This window comes from Silurus meridionalis, chromosome 2, assembly GCF_014805685.1.
Source record: "Silurus meridionalis isolate SWU-2019-XX chromosome 2, ASM1480568v1, whole genome shotgun sequence".
Classification (NCBI taxonomy): Eukaryota; Metazoa; Chordata; class Actinopteri; order Siluriformes; family Siluridae; genus Silurus; species Silurus meridionalis.
In genome coordinates this window covers 329715-354685 of record NC_060885.1, presented here as the reverse complement: position 1 = coordinate 354685, position 24971 = coordinate 329715, and the positions used below count along the sequence as shown (strand labels likewise).

The 24971-nt window shown below is 42.9% G+C and overlaps 3 protein-coding genes across 3 annotated transcripts in view; all 3 read right to left on the bottom strand.

Moving 5' to 3' along the window:
• Positions 1-404: 404 nt before the first annotated feature.
• LOC124399717 lies at positions 405-2862 on the bottom strand. Its single transcript, XM_046870857.1, has 3 exons — positions 2589-2862; positions 2155-2202; positions 405-1435 (listed from the first exon to the last, which is right to left on the bottom strand). The coding sequence occupies exons 1-3, from the start codon at positions 2700-2702 to the stop codon at positions 977-979; spliced, it is 621 nt and encodes a 206-aa protein (XP_046726813.1). The 5' UTR covers positions 2703-2862; the 3' UTR covers positions 405-976.
• Positions 2863-12569: 9707 nt separating this feature from the next.
• LOC124399711 lies at positions 12570-18086 on the bottom strand. The gene is made up of 11 exons (XM_046870842.1): positions 17991-18086; positions 17816-17888; positions 17569-17723; positions 17341-17462; positions 15822-15883; positions 15621-15716; positions 14902-15086; positions 14672-14793; positions 14533-14588; positions 13178-13457; positions 12570-12882 (listed from the first exon to the last, which is right to left on the bottom strand). The coding sequence occupies exons 1-11, from the start codon at positions 18061-18063 to the stop codon at positions 12778-12780; spliced, it is 1329 nt and encodes a 442-aa protein (XP_046726798.1). The 5' UTR covers positions 18064-18086; the 3' UTR covers positions 12570-12777.
• A 73-nt stretch (positions 18087-18159) lies between these two features.
• Positions 18160-24971, bottom strand: part of LOC124396922 — a 28548-nt gene continuing 21736 nt past the window's right edge. Inside the window, exons 40-50 of the mRNA XM_046866313.1 lie at positions 23522-23583; positions 23316-23416; positions 23140-23212; positions 22893-23047; positions 22665-22786; positions 20580-20641; positions 20374-20474; positions 20198-20270; positions 19951-20105; positions 19723-19844; positions 18160-18252 (exon numbers count right to left, since the gene is read on the bottom strand). Coding sequence (XP_046722269.1) covers positions 18160-18252; positions 19723-19844; positions 19951-20105; positions 20198-20270; positions 20374-20474; positions 20580-20641; positions 22665-22786; positions 22893-23047; positions 23140-23212; positions 23316-23416; positions 23522-23583 — 1119 coding nt within the window. The remainder of the gene's footprint in view (positions 18253-19722; positions 19845-19950; positions 20106-20197; positions 20271-20373; positions 20475-20579; positions 20642-22664; positions 22787-22892; positions 23048-23139; positions 23213-23315; positions 23417-23521; positions 23584-24971) is intronic.

Below are 24971 nucleotides of genomic sequence, written 5' to 3'. Positions count from 1 at the left end.
ATCTCCCAAAATACTCCCTAAGCTTGTTTTCCCAACTGAAACAAGCCGCAGCAACCCGTTTAATTCGCATGGCTTCCAGTTATCCATTCTCTACCACTCAAACTTCTTGAGGAACCCCAAGCCACTAACATATACATGAAGTACAGTATAGTGTCACTACAATGAGTCGTGCAGCTTAAACTACAAGGCATTAAACAGAAACAAAAGCAAAAATTCCGTCTCTTCTTGGTGTTTTAAATGACCACATCCCTGAGTGTTTTGCTATTATTATTTACCTTCGCAGACACTGCAGCCTGTTACGGCCAAAGCCAGCTTTTAATCTTCTGCAAAAAGTCTCAGCAGCCGTAGGTAAATCAAAGGTGTGGGTTTCCTCCCCGAACTTCACACAGAGACGGGCAGGATACAGAAGTTTAAACTTTATGCCTTTCTGATAGAGGGACTGTATAACTTCTTTGAATCCGGCACGTTTCTTTGCTAAGGCTGGGCTCAGATCCGGGTACAGTCTCAGTGACACTCCGTTGTATTTAATATCATGTCTCCTGGCCCAGTGCAGTGCCCTCTCCTTTTCCTTAAATCTGTGGAAGCAGACAATGAATGGTCTTGGAGATTGTCCTGCACCCGGTTTGGGGCGAAGCGCGCGATGTGCACGCTCAAGTTCAGGAGGACTGTCAAACACGCTCTCCATAGTTTCTTTAAGCAACCCAGATACAAATCTAACGGGGTCTTTTCCATCTTCACTGCCTTCCGGAATGTTAATAATACGGAGGTTAGCCCTACTGGATCTGTTCTCCAGATCATCAATTTGGTCAAGAAAAGATGAATTTTGCGTTTTCAAGGCTTTAATCGTCACTTCCGCTGCGATCAGCCTTTCAAAGTTTTCACCAGCTAATACTTCAGTGGATGTGAGTCGATGTTGAAATGAGCTTACTGTCTCCCTTAACGTGTCAAGAGAGGCTTGCAACGGCTTGATTGAATCTTAAATTAAGCCAGCCATGTCCTCCTTTAAACTGGCCCGTTGTTTTGCCAGTTCGGAGATTAGCTGGCCCATCGACAAATTGTCTATGTTGTCTTTAACAGGTAAACCCTTGCTTTTAGCGGTTTCGTTAGACGCCATGATTGCTAACTTGCCCGCTATAGTAGCACCTGAACGTGTTGCTGGTGCAGTACCTTGCTTCTGCTTCAAGTTGCTCATTTCTCTTTCCGAATTAAGTGTAGATCTTATATCTGATGTCGTTAAGCAATTAGATAAAAAAAAAAAAAAAAGAAGACGCTTTAACAGGTTTGAAAAGAGTGTGGTTGAAAGGTCCTCATCCCTGCTGCCCTCTCTCACATCGCAAAAAACAGAAGTCTTGGCTCGTGTCGCTGCTGCAGCATCCAGGGTCCGTGGTGCACCAGTGCCAAAGTGAACGATACCTGGGTGGGAGTTGCGCTGGGCCTGGGCAGAGAAACACGCGGAGTTGAGGTGCTGGGAGCGTTAGGTTCAACCAGGGAATTTAGCCTCCATCTCCAACTCCACCGTTTGCAACTCGAATGAGTCCTCACCTGTGCTCAAAGGCAGACACACAGCCGGCATAGTGCTTATAATCGCGAACGGATTTAAGAGACAGAGATATAATAAAGTAAGAGGCAATGAATATAGTCAACACCAGTGATAGTCGAGTTAACCAACTACAGGCACAAGTCAGGAAGACAAAAACAATTTAGGATTATTAAAAGAGGAAAAAAAAGGATAGATAAATAGTAAAGTTTGTTTAAAAACGCAGAGAGAAATACAAACACAGAACTCGTGGCATACAAGCCAAACACAGGAAGTCATGGTCCAAGTTAACCCACAAAAATAATGTAAATTTAATGTAATATCAGTTATTATACCTTGACTTCAATACCGGGTCCAAAATGTTCAAACTTTTCTACCCTTTGATGCCTCGCCACAGCCAATCACAGCACCTGATTCAGGCACATCAAGCATTCTGCATGTTAAAGTATTACATTTGGTATTAAACAAAAACACATTTTGGTTTCAAAGCAATTGGGTCAGTAGTATTGATAACGATCTCCAGCCCTACTCTAAGCCCTCACCCTCATGACCCATGCATAAAGATTCAACTACTACTACAAATAATAACAACAAAAAAGTTGATTTGTGCTACACACCTTTGGCATGCTTTTCTGCTGCAGAGCTCCACAGTTTCTCCACACGACCTAAAACCAAGAACAATATTTATGACTTTGTATTGCAGTCACACATTACATACACATGTTCCACTGAGACAATGATCCAAAAGCTAAGCTGGAAAGATTAACGTGCATTTATATAACTTACTGTGACTTAGCTGCTTCACTGTATTACACAGGGTTGTTACTGTCTGGAACTGTCTAAGCTTCTAGCACATTTTCACAATCCAAACGATTCAATATGTAATGAGAGTTTACTTATCCAGCCAGGATTTACTTTCATTCAGTGTGTTGCCCTGCAGCTGTCATCATGTGACTGTACAAAATACTGCACGTTTTAACTTCAAAACTACATTTAACAACAGAAATACGCAGTCACTATAAAATGTGCTTCACATGTTTGAAACGCGTACCTTAGTCAGCTTGATGTCTTCTGTAGTTTCCTCAGATTCTTGTAGTTTTCGATGTTTAGTGAAAAAGCGCGTTATTATCTTAAACATTTCCCAGAGCAACAGCCTGAAACTCATTCAAACCGTTGTGGGCGGAGCTAATTCGGCGGCAAGTTTGAATTTGTGTCAGTATGCGCACGCGCGGAGCCTAACCGAAATCTATATCAAGTAAAAAACCAGCATTACGAAAATGGCATGCATAATAAACAAAACAGAAAATGACAGATGATCAGTTAAACTGTGTACACCCATCCTGGTAAGATGAATGCATCTCTAACATCTGTCAGCAAATATATGTTTTCTAGACCCTAGGAGGATTGGTCTAGGAGACTAGGAGAACCCTTGCAAGGAATCCAAAAAGTGTTTTGTTGGTTGGCACTATTGATGTTTTTAAGTGCAGTTTGCAGGTTGTTTTAATTTAATTTAATTTAATTTAATTTAATTTTATTTTATTTAATTTTATTTTATTTTATAGCTTTTATTTATTTGATGATTTTTTTAAAGAAGCTAATTATTTTGAGTTCTTTACTGTTTCAAAATGTTAACATGTGAGGTTTTTTTAGTTAAAAAATATAAAAAATGGGAACTTTCCAAACTCAACCAATGCCTTATGTTTAATAAAAAAAAAAAATTAGTTTGTAGTATTTCAGATTTGAATTCTGTGTAATTTTTTTAACATTATATTGTATTATATTTAATTAGATTTTTGGATATTGTAGGAATTGTTACTGAAAAAATATAAAACACAAAAACCTAAATTATTAACTTTTTGTTTACTGGGACATGGGCAAATACCACATATTAATTTATAATAATTTAAGGTGAAAAACAGACATATCATGTCTTTATGAATGATATATGTAGTTAGGACCTATAGGAAAATAATATAATGCCAAATAATTGTAAATAGAAGCACTTATTTGCAAGACAAGCTTAAAAGAGTAGTAAAAGAAACAATGCATAATTTACTGTATGTAAAAATACTATTATTTGACATTAAGTCAAGTCAAGAGTCAAGAAGCTTTTATTGTCATTTCAACCATATATAGCTGATGCAGTACACAGTGAAATGAAACAATGTTTCTCCTGAACCCAGGTGCTCCATAAAACAACATAAAACAACAGTCACAGAACAGAAGAACACAGGGCCAGGAACTAAGATCCTCGCCACATAAAGTGCATGTGTGCAACTGGTGCAAACAGTGCAAAAGACAACACAAGACAGTGCAGGACAACACAGGACAGTGCAAAAGACAACACAAGACAGTGCAAAAGACAACACAGGACAGTGCAGGACAATACACAAAATATAAAAATAAAAATAGCAATAGCTCCGCCAGTAAAACCTGTTGTGACAGAATAAGGTGCACAGTAGCAGAAAAATGTAAACAGAGAAATGTAAACAGAATTGTGCAATTCTACAATAGCAGAAAAATGTAATAGAATTGTGCAATTCAACAATATAGCAGCAATCAAAATAAACTGAACAGTGACCAAAGGATTGGACAGAATATTGTGCAAAAAGAGCAAGTCCCGGAAGATCAGCAACAAACGGCATGTAAACATTTTGCGATAATGAAAGGTGAATGGTGCTGAAACCTGGGTGTGCGAAGTGTATGTGTTGAGTCCGGTTGTACAGATCAGTCACTCAGTTGTGTGTAAGTGTGTGTGTGGGTGTGTATGTGTGTGAGAGAGAGTTCAGTTAAGATGTTTGTTGAGGAGCCTGATGGCTTGCGGGAAAAAACTGTTGCACAGTCTTGATGTGACGGCCCGAATGCTTCGGAACCGTTTCCCTGATGGTAGGAGGGTGAAGTGTGTGTGACAGGTGTGTCTGATCGTCCACAATGCTGTGTGCTTTGCGGATGCAGCGTGTGGTATAAATGTCCATGATAGAGGGGAGAGAGACTCCGATGATCTTCTCAGCTGTCCTCACTATCCTCTGTAGGGTCTTGCAATCCGAGATGGTGCAGTTCCCAAACCAGGCAGCGATGCAGCTGCTTAAGATGCTCTCGATGGTCCCTCTGTAGAACATGGTCAGGATGGGGGGACTGAGACGAGCTATCCTCAGCCTTCTTAGGAAGTAGAGACGCTGATGGGCTTTCTTGGTGATGGAGCTGGTGTTAAGTGACCAGGTGAGTTTGTCCGCCAGATGAACACCAAGGAATTTGGTGCTCTTGACGATCTCCACTGAAGATCCATCGATGATCAGTGGAGAATGGTCACTCTGTGTTCTCCTGAAGTCCACAACCATCTCTTTCGTTTTGTCCACGTTCAGAGACAGGTTGTTAGCTCCACACCAGGCTGTTAACCATTGCACCTCCTCTCTGTATGCTGACTCGTCGTTCTTGCTGATTAGACCCACCACGGTCGTGTCATCAGCAAACTTAATGATATGATTCGAGCTGTGCGTTGGTGCACAGTCGTGAGTCAACAGAGTGAACAGCAGTGGACTGAGCACACAGCCCTGAGGGGCTCCAGTGCTCAGTGTGGTGGTGCTGGAGATGCTGTTCCCGATCCGTACTGACTGAGGTCTCTCAGTCAGGAAGTCCAGGATCCAGTTGCAGTGGGAGGTGTTCAGGCCCAGTAGGCTCAACTTCTCGATCAGGTGCTGAGGAATAATTGTGTTGAATGCTGAACTGAAGTCTATGAACAGCATCCTTGCATAAGAGTCCTTGTTATCCAGATGGGTGAGAGCCAGATGGAGGGTTGTGGAGATGGCATCGTCCGTGGAGCGGTTTGGACGATATGCGAACTGCATGGGGTCCAGTGCGGGTGGGAGCTGGGTCTTTATGTGCCTCATGACGAGCCTCTCGAAGCACTTCATCATGATGGGTGTGAGTGCAACGGGACGATAGTCATTGAGGCAGGAGACAGAAGACTTCTTCGGCACAGGAATGATGGTCGTTGTCTTGAGGCACGTAGGAACAGTGGCGCTGCTCAGGGAGATGTTGAAGATGTCAGTGAAGACATCTGCTAGTTGTTCTGTACATTCCCTGAGCACTCTGCCAGGAATGTTGTCAGGTCCAGCAGACTTCCGTGGGTTAACTCTGCATAGAGTTTTCCTCAATTCAGCTGTGGTTAGACAGAGCACCTGGTCACTGGGAGGAGGGATGGTCTTCCTCGCCACCACGTTGTTCTGCACCTTGAACCGGGCGTAGAAATTCATTCAGCGCATCTGGGAGGGAGGCATCACGGTCACAAGCAGGTGATGTGGTCTTGTAATTCGTTTTGCTTGGATGCCCTGCCACATGCGCCGGGTGTCTCCGCTGTCCTGGAAGTGGCCATGGATTCTCTTGGCGTGTGCGCGCTTCGCCTCTCTGATGGCACGGGACAGTTAGGCCCTTGCTGTTTTTAAGGCCGTCTTGTCTCCTGCTCTGAAGGCAGAGTCTCTTGTTTTTAGCAGCGCACGCACCTTGGCGGTCATCCATGGCTTCTGGTTGGAAGCGTGTAGTGATGGTCTTGGAGACGTCATCAATGCACTTGACGATGTAGCTGGTCAATGTTGACGTGTACTCCTCTTAATTGATGAAATCGCCATTGGTTGCAGCTTCCCTGAACATGTCCCAGTCAGTGCATTCAAAACAGTCCTGGAGAGCAGACATGGATCCTGCTGGCCAGGTGCTCACTTGTTTTTGAGCTGGTCTTGAATGCCTGCTGAGTGGTCTGTATGCTGGGATCAACATAACATAGATGTGGTCTGAGTACCTGAGGTGGGGGCGGGGCTTTGCCCGGTATGCGCCCCGGATGTTTGTGTAAACAACATCCAGCGTGTTTTCTCCTCTGGTTGCAAAGTCCACATTCTGATAAAATTTGGGAAGCACAGTCCTGAGATTTGCGTGATTAAAATCTCCGGCGGCTATAAACAATCCATCAGGGTGTGTGTTTTGAAGTCCGCTAATGGTTCCGTAGAGCACACTGAGCGCTTCCTTAGCATTAGCGCTAGGTGGTATGTACACTCCGAGCACAATAGCGGTGGTGAATTCCCGTGGTAAATAATAAGGTCTACATCTCACAACAATAAACTCCAGCAGCGATGAGCAGTAGGTGGAAACAAGCACAGAGTTCTTACACCATTCCGTGTTGATGTAAACACACAGACCGCCGCCGCGAGTCTTACCGCACAGAGCTGCATTTCTGTCGGCACGAAACGCGGCTAGCCCGTCCAGCTGGATGGCGGCGTCCGGAACTCTGTCGCTCAGCCACGTCTCAGTAAACACAAAAACGCAGCAGTGTCTGTGCTCACGCCGAGTAGCTTGTTGGAGTCTGATGTAGTCTAATTTATTGTCCAGGGAGCAGACATTTGCCAGCAGTAGTGACGGTAGAGCGGGCCGGCTAGGGTTAGCTTTTAGCCTAGCATTAGCACCCGCTCGCTTTCCACGTTTCTGCTTCCTCGCGTTTCTGCTTCCTCGCGCAGCACTTCTGATTCCTCCTCCTCCGTCCGTCCGCCGCAAGCGATGCCGAAGTCTGGAGGCCTGGTTCTCGGAGCATGCAGAGGTCGCGTAGCTTCTGCCGCAGGTCATCATTAATAGTGTTGTTTGGGTTGTTTCTGAGTTCTTTCAGTGTTTTGCGGTTGTACACAGGGACACCGGTTGCTCCGATGTCCATGTGTTGTGTAGGGCGGGCTACAAAATGAAGTTAGCACCTTTTGGGTCCGGAGCGGCCGCTGCGAGCTACTGCCGCGCCGCCATATATCGATTCAATAACTTCGCTTTAACCTTCATATGATTAACTCTTTAATGGTAATAAAAACACTGACTTAATGATTACAAGAATAATCTGTAAATATTAGATATCATGTAAAAATACAAATTACTCTGTTAAAATACAGCTAATTTCTTTTAAAAAACTGAAAATTTCTATAATATCTAAATACAAAAATTTAATTAGGGAACGTTAAAATACAGAAAATAACCCAGCCAGTATGGATGCACAAGCCAGTGCACTCTTAGTGCCGGTCCCAAGCCCGGGTAAATGGGTAGGGTTGCGTTAGGAAGGGCATCCAGCGTAAAACATGTGCCAAATCAAATATGCGGTTCACAAATGAGAATTTCATACCGGATCGGTCGAGGCACAGGTTAACAACGACCGCCACAGGTATCGTTAGCCGACATGGTACCGGTGGAAATTGGGCTACTGTTGGCTGAAGGAGGAGAAGGAGAGGAGAAAGACGTCTACAGAGACGGCAGGAAAAGGAGAAGTGGAGGAGAGTGGAGGTTCGGGTTGGTACTTTAAATGTTGGTACTATGACTGGTAAAGGGAGAGAGGGAGCTGATATGATGGAGAGGAGAAAGGTAGATATGCTGTGTGCTCAGGAGTCCAAGTGGAAAGGGAGTAAGGCCAGTATCATTGGAGGTGGATTTAAACTGTTCTATCATGGTGTGGATGGAAAGAGAAATGGTGTAGGGGGGGATTCTGAAGGAAGAGTACAGTAAGAGTGTAGTGGAGGTGGAGAGAGTTTCTGATAGGGTGATGATCGTGAAGGTGGAAGTTGAAGGGATGATGATAAATGTAATCAGTGCCTATGCTCCACAAGTTGGCTGTGAGATGGAGGAGAAGGAAAGATTCTGGAGTGAATTAGATGAAGTGGTAGATGGTGAACCTAGGAAAGAATGATTGGTGATTGGGGCAGACTTTAATGGGCATGTAGGTAAAGGAACAGAGGTGATGAGAAGGTGATGGGTAGGAGAGCAATGTGGAAGGGCAGATGGTGGTAGATTTTGCTAAAAGGATGGAAATGGCAGTGGTGAACACTTATTTTAAGAAGAAGGAGGATCATAGGGTGACGTATAAGAGTGGAGGAAGGTGCACACAGGTGGACTATGTGCTATGCAGGAGATGCAACCTGAAGGAGATTGGAGACTGTAAGGTGTTGGCAGGGGACAGTGTAGCTAGACAGCATCGGATGGTGGTCTGTAGGATGGTTTTGGAGGCGAAGAAGAGGAGGAGAGTGAGGACTGAAAGAAGAATAAGATGGTGGAAACTGAAGGAGGAAGAGTGTAGTGTGAGGTTCAGGGAAGAGGTCAGACAGAGGCTCAGTGGTGTTAAGGAGGTGTTGGATGATTGGGCAACTACTAGTGATGAGGGAGGCAGCTAGAAAAGTACTTGGTGTAACATCTGGAAATAGAAAACAAGACAAGGAGACATGGAGGTGGAATGAGGAAGTGCAGGAGAGCATAAGGAGAAAGAGGTTGGAGAAACAGAAGTGGGATAGACAGAGTGATGAGAAAAGTAGGCAGGAGTACAAGGAGATGCGGCAGCAGGTTAAGAGGATGTGGCGAAAGCCTAAGAAAAGGCATATGAGGAGCTGTATGAGAGGTTGGACACTAAGGAAGGAGAAAAGGATTTGTACCGATTGGACAGGAAGAGGGACTGAGCTGGGAAGGATGTACTGCAAGTTAGAGCAGTAAAGGATGGAGAGGAAATGTGTTGACTAGTGAGGAGAGTGTGTTGAGAAGATGGAGGGAGTATTTTGAGCAGCTGATGAATGAGGAAAATCAGAGCGAGAGAAGGTTGGATGATGTGGAGTTGGTGAAGCAGGAAGTGGATAGGATTAGTAAGGATAAAGTGAGAGCAGCGATTAAGAGGATGAAGAGTGGAAAGTCGGTTGGACCAGATGACATACCGTAGAAGCGTGAGATGTTTAGGAGAGATGGCAGTGGAGTTTTTGACCAGATTGTTTAACAGGATTTTGGAAGGTGAGAAGATGCCTGAGGAATGGAGAAGAAGTGTGCTGGTACCGATCTTTAAGCATAAAGGAGATGTGCAGTCTTGCAGTAACTACAGGGGAATTAAGTTGATCAGTCACACCATGAAGTTATGGGAAAGAGTAGTGGAAGCCAGGCTGAGAGAAGAGGTGACCATCTGTGAGCAACAGTATGGTTTCATGCCGAGGAAGAGCACCACAGATGCCTTATTTGCTTTGAGAATGTTGATGGAGAAGTATAGAGAAGATCAGAAGGAATTGCATTGTGTATTTGTGGATTTAGAGAAGGCGTACCACAGGGTGCCAAGAGAGGAGTTGTGGTATTGTATGAGGAAGTCAGGTGTGTCAGAGAAGTATGTGAGGGTGGTGCAGGACATGTATGAGGACAGTGTGACGGCAGTGAAGTGTGCGGTAGGAACGACAGACTGGTTCAGGGTGAAGGTTGGACTGCATCAAGGATCGGCCCTGAGCCCTTTCCTGTTTGCAGTGGTGATGGACAGGTTGACGGACGAGGTCAGACAGGAGTCTCCCTGGACTATGATGTTTGCGGATGATATTGTGACTTCTTGTGAGAGTAGGGAGCAGGTTGAGACGAGCCTGGAGAGGTGGAGGTACACGCTGGAGAGAAGGGGAATGAAAGTCAGTAGGAGTAAGACAGAGTACATGTGTGTGAATGAGAGGGAGGGCAGTGGAGTTGTGCGGTTGCAGGGAGAAGAGCTGGAGAAGGTGGAGGAATTCAGGTACCTGGGGTCAACAGTGCAAAGTAATGGAGAGTGTGTTAGAGAAGTGAAAAAAAGAGTGCAGGCAGGGTGGAGTGGGTGGAGAAGAGTGACAGGAGTGATTTGTGATAGTAGGGTATCTGCAAAATGAAAGGGAAAGTTTATAGGTCTGTGGTGAGACCTGCGATGTTGTATGGATTAGAGACAGTGGCATTGAGTAAAAGACAGGAGGTGGAGCTGGAGGTAGCAGAGCTGAAGATGTTGAGGTTTTCGTTGGGAGTGACGAGGATGGATAAGATTAGAAATGAGTTTATTAGAGGGACAGCGCATGTAGGATGTTTTGGTGACAAGGTGAGGGAGGCGAGATTGAGATGGTTTGGACATGTGCAGAGGAGGGACATGAATTATATTGGTAGAGGAATGCTGAGGATGGAGCCACCAGGTAGGAGGAGAAGAGGAAGGCCAAGGAGGAGGTTCATGGATATGGTGAGGGAAGACATGCAGGTAGTTGGTGTAAAAGAGGCAGATGTAGAGGACAGGGTGGTATGGAGACAAATGACCCGCTGTGGCGACCCCTAATGGGAGCAGCCGAAAGAAGAAGAAGAAGTTAAAATACAGAAAATATATGTAAAACAATAGGCATTTTGTTGTAAATTGAAAAAAGATAAATTTCTATTTAAAAATACATTTAACTGTAAAAAAATGGGGTTTTTTTAAACAGTGTACTTAATCGCTATTTAAAACCGACGCTAAATGCCTTGACTCAATATATCATAAATGTCATCAATATTAATAATTTAAAGCATGGAGATGTTTAGGAGAGGTGCAGTGGAGTTTTAATAAGGTTGTCTAACAGGATTTTGGAAGGTGAGAAGATGCCTGAGGAATGGAGTGAAAAAGGAGTGTGCTGGTACTGATCTTTAAGAATAAGAGAGATGTGCAGACCTGCAGTAACTACAGGGAAATAAAGAGAGAAGAGGGAAGAGGTGACCATCTGTGAACCAGTATGGTTTCATGCCGAGGAAGAGCACCACAGATGCCTTATTTGCTTTGAGAATGTTAATGGAGAAGTATTGAGAAGGTCAGAAGGAGCTGCATTGTGTGTTTGTGGATTTAGAGAAAGCGTACGACAGGGTGGAGAGAGGAGTTGTGGTATTGTATGAGGAAGTCTGGTGTGTCAGAGAAGTATGTGAGGGTGGTACAGGACATGTATGAGGACAGTGTGACAACAGTGAAGTGTGCAGTAGGAATGACAGACTGGTTTTAGGTGGAGGTTGGACTGCATCAAGGATCGGCTCTGAGCCCTTTCCTGTTTGCAGTGGTGATTGACAGGTTGAAGGACGAGGTCAGACAGGAGTCTCTGTGGACTATGATGTTTGTGGATGATATTGTGATTTGTGGTGAGAGTAGGGAACAAGTGGAGAAGATCCTGGAGAGGTGGAGGTACATGCTGGAGAGAAGGGGAATGAAAGTCAGTAGGAGTAAGACAGAGTACATGTGTGTGAATGAGAGGGAGGGCAGTGGAGGGTGTGGTTGTAGGGAGAAGAGGTGGAGAAGGTGGAGGAGTTCAGGTACCTGGGGTCAACAGTGCAAAGTAATGGAGAGTGTGTTAGAGAAGTGAAGAAAAGAGTGCAGGCAGGGTGAAATGGGTGGAGAAGAGTGATAGCAGGAGTGATTTGTGATAGAAGAGTATCTGTGAGAGTGAAAGGAAAAGTTTATAGGACCGTGGTGAGACCTGAGATGTTGAATAGTTTAGAGACAGTGGTGTTGAGTAAAAGACAGGAGGTGGAGCTGGAGGTAGCAGAGCTGAAGATGTTGAGATGTTTGTTGGGAGTGACAACGATGGACAGTATTAGAAATTAGTTTATTAGAGGGGCAGCACATGTATGACGTTTTGGAGACAAGGTGAAGGAGGCGAGATTGAGATGGTTTGGACATGTGCAGAGGATCGACATGGGGTATATCAGTAGGAGAACGCTGAGGATGGAGCCACCAGAAAGGAGGAAAAGAGGAAGACCAAGGAGGAGGTTTATGGATGTGGTGAGGGAAGACATGCAGGTAGTTGATGTGAAAGAGTCAGATGTAGAGGACAGGGGGGTATGGAGATGGATGATCCACTGTGGAGACCCCACAGCCTAAAAAAGAAGAAGTCAAGTTGAGTTTATTTCTATTGTGCTTTTCACAACAGACATTGTTTTAAAGCAGCGTTACAGAATTTAACAGTGAAGGTGAATGGTGTGTGTTTATCCCTGATAAGCACCATGGAGACTGTGGTGAAGGAAAAACTTCCTTAGATGTTATGAGAAAGAAACCTTGAGAGGATCCAGACTTAAAAGCAGAACCTCATCCTCATTTGGGTGACATCAAGAGTGGGATTATAGTCTTTAAACACTACAGAACACTGGAGAGTGAGAACTAACATGAGAAGTCATCTATATTAATAATTTTATCTAAAGAGACATTTAGAAACATTTTAATAAGATTTATTAAAATATCCTAAATAAGTCATCTATATTAATAATATAAAATGTATGCACATTTTAAATGAGGAAAGTTATATACATTATCTTAATTATTCACTTTATTAAATGGTCTGCAGCTTTACATTAATATGCTAAACGTTACATCTAATAGAAAACAAAAAAATAAGAAAATAAATAAATAAGAAAAGAACTATGTGATTAAATAGATCTCTAAGTTTACATCATATTTTAATTTAGTTATTTTACACTCAAAAATGCAGTCTATTATGTGTTCTATATTCAACATTGTAGGACTGTCGGACTCTTCTGTTGTAGCGCCTCCTTAAACCAGCACAGCAACCACACAGCAGACACTGAGAGAAATGAAGAGAAAGGAAAAATAATAAAGAGTTAGATATATATGTGTGTGTGTGTGTGTGTGTGTGTGTGTGTGTGTGTGTATGTGTGTGTGTGTGTGTGTGTATATATATATATATATATATATATATATATATATATATATATATATATATATATATATATATATATATAATCACTGTGGTAAGTGCATCTGATAAGAATATAAGTGATATAACGTTTTCCTTTTACTGACATCCATGAATACAGATTACGGCATTTAGGGATTAGAAAAACTTTATTGACACTTACACAGAGTAGAATCCAGCATGGTATGAGAATGATGACTATACTGCAGGGAATAATGATACCCAGGATCCATGCAGAACTTCCACCAGTGGTGGTGGTGTTTGCTTGGACTGTAGGCCTCAGGACTACATAGATAGGGGCATCTGTTTGAGCAGCAGGAGTGGTGGAGATTGCCAGACCACTAATCTTGAGTATTTCAAAAAGAAATCTACTTGGTGTAAACTGGGTGACACCTTCCACAAAGATGTATTCTGAATTAGCCACAATTTCTGTACCATCATACCTGGAAGAAAAGAAGGGAAGTTTATTGTGTGTAAATAAATGATGGTGTTCTGTTCACTTTGATATAATTCTTTGATTTGACAGAAGAACATTTACAGAGATGAACTCTTTCACGGAAAACACCTCTGGTCAGTGATCAAATATATATATATATATATATATATATATATATATATATATATATATATATATATATAAAATATTAAATTTTTTTTTTTCTTTTTTAATTTTCATGATGAAATTATGCCCTACTGGGTGAGGTCATGCCTCTATGGCCATAGCTGCTTAATGGACTTTGCAGCCAATTCTGTCCAAATGACCACAGTGCAATTATTTTGTTATAACTAATAAATGACAGTTAAAAAGTTTTCTCTTTTAAAAACCCGTGACAACAAAGAATTTCACCATAGAGCTAAAAAATGTGGGTTCATTGTGTTATATTTCCTGACTTTGTTTTAGCCCTTGACCAACCATTGCTTCCTAGATTGTGTAATTTACAAGCAAAATGGTGGATTTTACCGTGACTAATAATGCTAAAGTAATTATAGCTCTTGACATGCCAGGACCAGACCAACATGCTAAACACCACTTAGCATACAGACTTGCTCTTGACATTTTATTGTATTACTAAGCCTTCTCTGTACTGTGCATTGTTTTCCCTATTTTAAGTTTGTTTGTCAAGTTATTGAGTTGGAATTAACCTAGCAAAATATAGATAATCTGAGTTACTGTATTCTTACATCTTATTCTACATCATTGTTCCAGTATTAAATTGTTCCACAAAATAGCACAGTTTAAATACAGCCTTTTATCGGTATTGTTGTAATGGTGTGACATTTGGTTTCTTTTAAATAGTAATTTATTAATCAGGTTATTTTTTATATTAAAAGGTTTTCTCCAATTCTGAAAAATTTGCTCATCCAGTTTAATACAATGACTTCAGCACCGAGAGATTTTTAAACCAGTATCCCGAAGATAACTTTTTAATATCCAGATATTTAGATATAATGCATCCAATATCCCACATAACTTTTTTAAGCCGCACTGGGACTAAAGTGCTGAACTAAGTCACTTACGTGTAGTTTGCTCGTGGGAAGACAAAAGTACCTTTGGCATTCAGGATAGTGTTTAACTATAAAAGAGGGGTAAAAGCCTTTGTTAATAAGAATGATCAAAATAGTATTTTATTTACAGAAAACACTGACTTACACTTACCAATGAGTTGACAGTGTTTTGGATTAAATCATATGTTTCATTCCTTAGCTGACTGTCCTTGTAGATGCTCACATTGCTGATTCGGAATCCAAAGCCAATAATGTATGACTTGTTGTCAATTACTAAAAGGAAAATAACCTTTTGTAATTATAATCAAAACAATAATACATATTTAAAAAAAAAAACAAAAACATATATATGCAGATTCATAAAAAACAAAGAATACACACTTTGATACGTGATGTTCTGGATGCTCACAGGGTCGTTAAGTTGTTGACTCGTAAGATCACGTGCTGTTCTGATGTTTGAGTTCAGGAAAGCATTAGCAGCTGTGAGAACATCAGCCTCACTAGGTACTTTCGTCAAATTCATAAAAAGTAGTTGAATATATATAAGGACATTCCCCAGTCTGAAACTGTAGAAAAGAAATGAACAAATTAATTATGCAAATGATCAAGAAGAAGGATAAAGAGCAAAGTTAACCTCTCAATTAAAAAAGTCAAACATTCATCAATAAAGCAATGAATGAAGATTGAAATATTACAATCACAACTCTAAAAAGTAAATGTAAATAAAAACAGAATACAATGATTTGCAAATCTAATAAAAAAAAAACAATTTAATTCACAATAGAAAATAGTAAACATTTCAAATGTGTAAACTGAGAAAATGTAGCAGTTTAAAGAGAAAATGAGGTCATATTAAATTTAATGTGTTGCAGTCAAGAAATTCAAAATTCATTTAAAAACTTTTTTTCATTTTCTGTAAATGGTATATTTTGTCACTTTAAGCATTTAACATATTTTCTATGTTCTATTGTGAATAAAATATGGGTATATGAATGAAATTGCCAAATATATAATTAATGATAACTGAATGATAAACACCAAATTGGAAGACTTGGATTAAAATGTATAGTTATAAATCAGTTACAAATCAGGAAACTAACATAGGTGTAATCTTATCTAGGAAAGCTGCTGGTGTTTTGGTGTCTCCATCTTGGAAGTGGTACTCCATGCTACCATTAACCTGGTTTCCTGAGCTCCTGTTACCAATAAAAGAAAGCACATACATCACAACACAATTCAATTTGCAATAAGAATTACAGAATTGATTTTCAGAGGACAAAAGTATAAAGCTTTGAACTTACACGAAGAAAGAGTTCTTGGGTTCAAATGAGGCTGCATCAGGGTTATTGAGCAAAGTGTTGAGCTGGAGATGGAAAGAGAACGAATGAGGTTTTAAGTGAGTTTAAAGAACTTGCCATTGTACAACTTTTAAACTTTTGTTTATAACAACTGAAATGTTATTTCTTTTTTTCAATGAAAAATATAAACATCATGTTATATTTAACCTAAGATTTTTAGAAGTCATTTTGTATGTAAATGTTAAACTAATATTCTGATCTTTTAAATACACCATGTTCTTAAAAGGATGTTGTACTACATTACATTTTGAAGCTGACTACTGTCTCCGGAAGCCTTTCTACTGGTTTCATTAAAGACTCTATGTTTAGAAAAATCCCTGTCGTTGTCCTGCTTTTGGGTCCCACCAGCTGGTAGGCTCACTGACACAATAATCTGGCCAAAACATGGATCCACAAAATCCTCAGAAGCACAAAACCGTCAGGCTCTTCTCACCTACCGTGGCAAACACCTAGAACCCCACATTTCCCTGAGCGACCATGGATCGAATTCGATCGCGAGCGCCACGATTCAATGCAGATGGTGTATGGAAGACTGTTTTACTTCCTGACAGACCAGGTGAAGATAAACTACATCATCTCCTTCCTATCGGGCAAAGCCCTAAGTGGGCCATGGCTGTTTGGGATGCCCAGGGTCCCAGCTGTTCGAGCTACCCGTTCAAGCTCCTGATTGACCAGCCTAGCAACAAACCTGTTCCCAAGCCTCTGAGTCCCGCTGGGGGCATTGGCCAGCCTCTGAACCCTGCACGGGGACCAGCAATGCCTGCATTACTGCCAGGAGCATCACACAGACTTCCTCTTTGGCTGGAGATGTTGACCAACTTTCCGGCCTGCCGAGATCACCGGGCCTGTCTGCCCTGCGGAGCATGCCCCCAGTATGCCTTTGTGCCAAGCAGGCTCATAAGCCTGTCAGCCTTTGACTCCTTGTCCTGCTGCGTTGCTGAGAATGTTCCCCAGCCTGCCTGCTCTTCTGAGAATGTCTCCCAACCCGCCTGCCATGCTAAAGTCTTCGCTCAGCTTCCGAGCCTCACTGATGATGTCACTCTGCGCACTAGCCCAGCAGATGGCGTTGCACCACTCTCTAGCCCGCCGATAACATCGCTCCATTTTCTAGTCCGTTGACAATGTTGCTGACAACATATTTATGTTTCTGAGCCACGCAGAAAACGTCGCTCTGATCACAAGTGCCGCTCAGGCCTTTCGGGAGGCGCCGCTCCGCCCATTCACCTCGGCCAGAACGTCTGGGTGCGCACCAGGGACCAGCCCCTGAATGCAGCCTCCAGCAGACTCACCCTGCTCTTTATCAGGCCTTTCCGGCCCCAAGGAACCGATATTCTGTGTCAGTCTGTGTCGGTGTCAAGGGATTGCATATTTTTGAAAGAATTTTTTTCCAAGTCTTCAACTGTTTCCAACCCATCTCTGAATATATAACAGCACTGTAAGGCGCACGGTCATGCTCACTCACATTCTTATTGACGATCCTCTGCACCTCTTTGTAGGTGTCATTGGTGAGGGAGGTGTTCACTGGAATGCTGATGTTACTGATGAGAAACGTGAAGTTGACTGCAAAGGTCGTGTCTGAAATTTCTGTAGAACAAAACAAATGTGATTTAGAAGAGCTGATAATGTTCATGGTGATGAGACAATGATTTGTATTTTATATAAATGTTTTGTAAGAAGAAAGCAGACATACTTGCATAGGTGAAGTTCAGCACTGTAACAGCATCAGTAAGATTTGAGAGTCGAGCACTCAGTAGAGATTGAGTTGCATTGATGACCATATTCTCAGTTGGAACAAGAGAGGAGAAGTTAAAGACCATCAAGGTCTGAACTACAGCTGATCCAGGTCTGAAAAGATTAAATATTTTATCATTATTTTCACACAATCAAGATAAAAATATCCATATTTAATACCGGGCACCATCTGGAACCGAACCTACATTACTGACGGAGTTGCTGCTGATGTCAGAACAACAGTTCCTGCAGTTGAAGGAGAAGCCGTTGTAGTCGACGCTGCAAACAAAACAATTTTGTAACTTGTTCGTCCATTAAACCTGCTGTGATTCACAACTGAAAGTAGCATAGCGTGTGATTCAAGAAGTTATTGTGGCATACCATTCTGTGTCATGAGCCTACTGAGGAAAGCTGCTGGTGTTTTGGTGTCTCCATCTTGGAAGTGGTACTCCATGCTACCATTAACCTGGTTTCCTGAGCTCCTGTTACCAATAAAAGCACATACATCACAACACAATTCAATTTGCAATAAGAATTACAGAATTGATTTTCAGAGGAGAAAAGGATAAAGCTTTGAACTTACGAAGAAAGAGTTCTTGGGTTCAAATGAGGCTGCATCAGGGTTATTGAGCAAAGTGTTGAGCTGGAGATGGAAAGAGAACGAATGAGGTTTTAAGTGAGTTTAAAAACTTGCCATTGTACAACTTTTAAACTTTTGTTTATAACAACTGAAATGTTATTTCTTTTTTTCAATGAAAAATATAAACATCATGTTATATTTAACCTAAGATTTTTAGAAGTCATTTTATATGTAAATGTTAAACTAATATTCTGATCTTTTAAATACACCATGTTCTTAAAAGGATGTTGTACTACATTACATTTTGAAGCTGACTACTGTCTCCGGAAGCCTTTCTACTGGTTCCAATAAAGACTCTATGTTTAGAAAAATCCTGTCGTTGTCCTGCTTTTGGGTCCCACCAGCTGGTAGGCTCACTGACACAATAATCTGGCCAAAACATGGATCCACAAAATCCTCAGAAGCACAAAACCGTCAGGCTCTTCTCACCTACCGTGGCAAACACCTAGAACCCCCACATTTCCCCTGAGCGACCATGGATCGAATTCCGATCGCAGAGCGCTACGATTCAATGCAGATGGTGTATGGAAGACTGTTTTTACTTCCTGACAGACCAGGTGAAGATAAACTACATCATCTCCTTCCTATCGGGCAAAGTCCCTAAGTGGGCCATGGCTGTTTGGGATGCCCAGGGTCCCAGCTGTTCGAGCTACCCGTTCAAGCTCCTGATTGACCAGCCTAGCAACAAACCTGTTCCCAAGCCTCTGAGTCCCGCTGGGGGCATTGGCCAGCCTCTGAACCCTGCACGGGGGACCAGCAATGCCTGCATTACTGCCAGGAGCATCACACAGACTTCCTCTTTGGCTGAAGATGTTGACCAACTTTCCCGGCCTGCCGAGATCACCGCCGGGCCTGTCTGCCCTGCGGAGCATGCCCCCCAGTATGCCTTTGTGCCAAGCAGGCTCATAAGCCTGTCAGCCTTTGACTCCTCGTCCTGCTGCGTTGCTGAGAATGTTCCCCAGCCTGCCTGCTCTCCTGAGAATGTCTCCCAACCCGCCTGCCATGCTAAAGTCTTCGCTCAGCTTCCGAGTCTCACTGATGATGTCACTCTGCGCACTAGCCCAGCAGATGGCGTTGCACCACTCTCTAGCCCCGCCGATAACATCGCTCCATTCTCTAGTCCCGTTGACAATGTCGCTGACAACATATTTATGTTTCTGAGCCACGCAGAAAACGTCGCTCTGATCACAAGTGCCGCTCAGGCCTTTCGGGAGGCGCCGCTCCGCCCATTCACGTCGGCCAGAACGTCTGGGTGCGCACCAGGGACCAGCCCCTGAATGCAGCCTCCAGCAGGCTCACCCTGCTCTTTATCAGGCCTTTCCTGGCCCCAAGGACCCGATATTCTGTGTCAGTCTGTGTCGGTGTCAAGGGATTGCATATTTTTGAAAGAATTTTATTCCAAGTCTTCAACTGTTTCCAACCCATCTCTGAATATATAACAGCACTGTAAGGCGCACGGTCATGCTCACTCACATTCTTATTGACGATCCTCTGCACCTCTTTGTAGGTGTCATTGGTGAGGGAGGTGTTCACTGGAATGCTGATGTTACTGATGAGAAACGTGAAGTTGACTGCAAAGGTCGTGTCTGAAATTTCTGTAGAACAAAACAAATGTGATTTAGAAGAGCTGATAATGTTCATGGTGATGAGACAATGATTTGTATTTTATATAAATGTTTTGTAAGAAGAAAGCAGACATACTTGCATAGGTGAAGTTCAGCACTGTAACAGCATCAGTAAGATTTGAGAGTCGAGCACTCAGTAGAGATTGAGTTGCACTGATGACCATATTCTCAGTTGGAACAAGAGAGGAGAAGTTAAAGACCATCAAGGTCTGAACTACAGCTGATCCAGGTCTGAAAAGAGTAAATATTTTATCATTATTTTCACACAATCAGGATAAAAATATCCATATTTAATACCGGGCACCATCTGGAACCGAACCTACATTACTGACGGAGTTGCTGCTGATGTCAGAACAACAGTTCCTGCAGTTGAAGGAGAAGCCGTTGTAGTCGACGCTGCAAACAAAACAATTTTGTAACTTGTTCAGTCCATTAAACCTGCTGTGATTCACAACTGAAAGTAGCATAGCGTGTGATTCAAGAAGTTATTGTGGCATACCATTCTGTGTCATGAGCCTACTGAGGAAAGCTGCTGGTGTTTTGGTGTCTCCATCTTGGAAGTGGTACTCCATGCTACCATTAACCTGGTTTCCTGAGCTCCTGTTACCAATAAAAGAAAGCACATACATCACAACACAATTCAATTTGCAATAAGAATTACAGAATTGATTTTCAGAGGAGAAAAGGATAAAGCTTTGAACTTACACGAAGAAAGAGTTCTTGGGTTCAAATGAGGCTGCATCAGGGTTATTGAGCAAAGTGTTGAGCTGGAGATGGAAAGAGAACGAATGAGGTTTTAAGTGAGTTTAAAAAACTTGCCATTGTACAACTTTTAAACTTTTGTTTATAACAACTGAAATGTTATTTCTTTTTTTCAATGAAAAATATAAACATCATGTTATATTTAACCTAAGATTTTTAGAAGTCATTTTATATGTAAATGTTAAACTAATATTCTGATCTTTTAAATACACCATGTTCTTAAAAGGATGTTGTATTACATTACATTTTGAAGCTGACTACTGTCTCCGGAAGCCTTTCTACTGGTTCCAATAAAGACTCTATGTTTAGAAAAATCCCTGTCGTTGTCCTGCTTTTGGGTCCCACCAGCTGGTAGGCTCACTGACACAATAATCTGGCCAAAACATGGATCCACAAAATCCTCAGAAACACAAAACCGTCAGGCTCTTCTCACCTACCGTGGCAAACACCTAGAAACCCCACATTTCCCCTGAGCGACCATGGATCGAATTCCGATCGCGGAGCGCTACGATTCAATGCAGATAGTGTATGGAAGACTGTTTTTACTTCCTGACAGACCAGGTGAAGATAAACTACATCATCTCCTTCCTATCGGGCAAAGTCCCTAAGTGGGCCATGGCTGTTTGGGATGCCCAGGGTCCCAGCTGTTCGAGCTACCCGTTCAAGCTCCTGATTGACCAGCCTAGCAACAAACCTGTTCCCAAGCCTCTGAGTCCCGCTGGGGGCATTGGCCAGCCTCTGAACCCTGCACGGGGGACCAGCAATGCCTGCATTACTGCCAGGAGCATCACACAGACTTCCTCTTTGGCTGGAGATGTTGACCAACTTTCCCGGCCTGCCGAGATCACCGCCGGGCCTGTCTGCCCTGCGGAGCATGCCCCCCAGTATGCCTTTGTGCCAAGCAGGCTCATAAGCCTGTCAGCCTTTGACTCCTCGTCCTGCTGCGTTGCTGAGAATGTTCCCCAGCCTGCCTGCTCTCCTGAGAATGTCTCCCAACCCGCCTGCCATGCTAAAGTCTTCGCTCAGCTTCCGAGTCTCACTGATGATGTCACTCTGCGCACTAGCCCAGCAGATGGCGTTGCACCACTCTCTAGCCCGCCGATAACATCGCTCCATTCTCTAGTCCGTTGACAATGTCGCTGACAACATATTTATGTTTCTGAGCCACGCAGAAAACGTCGCTCTGATCACAAGTGCCGCTCAGGCCTTCGGGAGGCGCCGCTCCGCCCATTCACCTCGGCCAGAACGTCTGGGTGCGCACCAGGGACCAGCCCTGAATGCAGCCTCCAGCAGACTCACCCTGCTCTTTATCAGGCCTTTCCGGCCCCAAGGAACCGATATTCTGTGTCAGTCTGTGTCGGTGTCAAGGGATTGCCATATTTTTGAAAGAATTTTATTCCAAGTCTTCAACTGTTTTCAACCCATTCGGTGTTTAAACCAGGAAACACCCAGGATCTAAAGCTGGTCCACTCTCTCCATCATCACACTTCTTCTCTGAACAGATCTCACCTTTCGCACCACGACACTTTAAACTCTGGACTTGCACAGCAAAGTGCACTTTATATTTTATTTATTTTATACCACACCATTCTGCACACGGACACTTCATGGACACTCTATACACACGGACACTTACGGACCCTTACACCACACCATACTGCACACGGACACTTTATGGACAACCCACCACTAAAATTGTCTATTGTTTACACTTTGGTACACATTGTTTACTGTTTCACTGTCTACTGCCATAAGGATTTTCTTGTATATACATTTTTCTCTTTGTTCACATACATATCTTTATTTATCCTTTATATCTTATATTTTATTTTATATAGTTTTATACTTTATTTATCTGCTCTTTATCAGGCCTTTCCCGGCCCCAAGGAACCGATATTCTGTGTCAGTCTGTGTCGGTGTCAAGGGATTGCATATTTTTGAAAGAATTTTTTTCCAAGTCTTCAACTGTTTTCAACCCATCTCTGAATATATAACAGCACTGTAAGGCGCACGGTCATGCTCACTCACATTCTTATTGACGATCCTCTGCACCTCTTTGTAGGTGTCATTGGTGAGGGAGGTGTTCACTGGAATGCTGATGTTACTGATGAGAAACGTGAAGTTGACTGCAAAGGTCGTGTCTGAAATTTCTGTAGAACAAAACAAATGTGATTTAGAAGAGCTGATAATGTTCATGGTGATGAGACAATGATTTGTATTTTATATAAATGTTTTGTAAGAAGAAAGCAGACATACTTGCATAGGTGAAGTTCAGCACTGTAACAGCATCAGTAAGATTTGAGAGTCGAGCACTCAGTAGAGATTGAGTTGCATTGATGACCATATTCTCAGTTGGAACAAGAGAGGAGAAGTTAAAGACCATCAAGGTCTGAACTACAGCTGATCCAGGTCTGAAAAGATTAAATATTTTATCATTATTTTCACACAATCAAGATAAAAATATCCATATTTAATACCGGGCACCATCTGGAACCGAACCTACATTACTGACGGAGTTGCTGCTGATGTCAGAACAACAGTTCCTGCAGTTGAAGGAGAAGCCGTTGTAGTCGACGCTGCAAACAAAACAATTTTGTAACTTGTTCGGTCCATTAAACCTGCTGTGATTCACAACTGAAAGTAGCATAGCGTGTGATTCAAGAAGTTATTGTGGCATACCATTCTGTGTCATGAGCCTACTGAGGAAAGCTGCTGGTGTTTTGGTGTCTCCATCTTGGAAGTGGTACTCCATGCTACCATTAACCTGGTTTCCTGAGCTCCTGTTACCAATAAAAGAAAGCACATACATCACAACACAATTCAATTTGCAATAAGAATTACAGAATTGATTTTCAGAGGAGAAAAGGATAAAGCTTTGAACTTACACGAAGAAAGAGTTCTTGGGTTCAAATGAGGCTGCATCAGGGTTATTGAGCAAAGTGTTGAGCTGGAGATGGAAAGAGAACGAATGAGGTTTTAAGTGAGTTTAAAGAACTTGCCATTGTACAACTTTTAAACTTTTGTTTATAACAACTGAAATGGTATTTCTTTTTTTCAATGAAAAATATAAACATCATGTTATATTTAACCTAAGATTTTTAGAAGTCATTTTGTATGTAAATGTTAAACTAATATTCTGGTCTTTTAAATACACCATGTTCTTAAAAGGATGTTGTACTACATTACATTTTGAAGCTGACTACTATATCCGGAAGCCTTTCTACTGGTTTCATTAAAGACTCTATGTTTAGAAAAATCCCTGTCGTTGTCCTGCTTTTGGGTCCCACCAGCTGGTAGGCTCACTGACACAATAATCTGGCCAAAACATGGATCCACAAAATCCTCAGAAGCACAAAACCGTCAGGCTCTTCTCACCTACCGTGGCAAACACCTAGAACCCCCACATTTCCCCTGAGCGACCATGGATCGAATTCCGATCGCAGAGCGCCACGATTCAATGCAGATGGTGTATGGAAGACTGTTTTACTTCCTGACAGACCAGGTGAAGATAAACTACATCATCTCCTTCCTATCGGGCAAAGCCCTAAGTGGGCCATGGCTGTTTGGGATGCCCAGGGTCCCAGCTGTTCGAGCTACCCGTTCAAGCTCCTGATTGACCAGCCTAGCAACAAACCTGTTCCCAAGCCTCTGAGTCCCGCTGGGGCATTGGCCAGCCTCTAAACCCAGCACGTGGGACCAGCAATGCCTGCATTACTGCCAGGAGCATCACACAGACTTCCTCTTTGGCTGGAGATGTTGACCAACTTTCCCGGCCTGCCGAGATCACCGCCGGGCCTGTCTGCCCTGCGGAGCATGCCCCCCAGTATGCCTTTGTGCCAAGCAGGCTTATAAGCCTGTCAGCCTTTGACTCCTTGTCCTGCTGCATTGCTGAGAATGTTCCCCAGCCTGCCTGCTCTTCTGAAAATGTCTCCCAACCCGCCTGCCATGCTAAAGTCTTCGCTCAGCTTCCGAGCCTCACTGATGATGTCACTCTGCGCACTAGCCCAGGAGATGGCGTTGCACCACTCTCTAGCCCCGCCGATAACATCGCTCCATTCTGTAGCCCCGTTGACAATGTTGCTGACAACATAGTTATGTTTCTGAGCCACGCAGAAAACGTCGCTCTGATCACAAGTGCCGCTCAGGCCTTCGGGAGGCGCCGCTCCGCCCATTCACCTCGGCCAGAACGTCTGGGTGCGCACCAGGGACCAGCCCCTGAATGCAGCCTCCAGCAGACTCACCCTGCTCTTTATCAGGCCTTTCCCGGCCCCAAGGAACCGATATTCTGTGTCAGTCTGTGTCGGTGTCAAGGATTGCATATTTTGAAAGAATTTT

Coding starts and splice junctions, on each gene's coding strand:
- LOC124399711 (XM_046870842.1), bottom strand. CDS start 18,063: ATGGAGTACCACTTCCAAGATGGAGACACCAAAACACCAGCAGCTTTC. Junction 15,087..15,620: donor CTAGATAAGATTACACCTAT/GTTAGTTTCCTG, acceptor TCTTTTCTACAG/TTTCAGACTGGGGAATGTCC. Junction 13,458..14,532: donor TTCCCACGAGCAAACTACAC/GTAAGTGACTTA, acceptor CTTTTCTTCCAG/GTATGATGGTACAGAAATTG.
- LOC124399717 (XM_046870857.1), bottom strand. CDS start 2,702: ATGAGTTTCAGGCTGTTGCTCTGGGAAATGTTTAAGATAATAACGCGC. Junction 2,203..2,588: donor AAGACATCAAGCTGACTAAG/GTACGCGTTTCA, acceptor TCTTGGTTTTAG/GTCGTGTGGAGAAACTGTGG. Junction 1,436..2,154: donor AGCAGAAAAGCATGCCAAAG/GTGTGTAGCACA, acceptor TTCTCTGCCCAG/GCCCAGCGCAACTCCCACCC.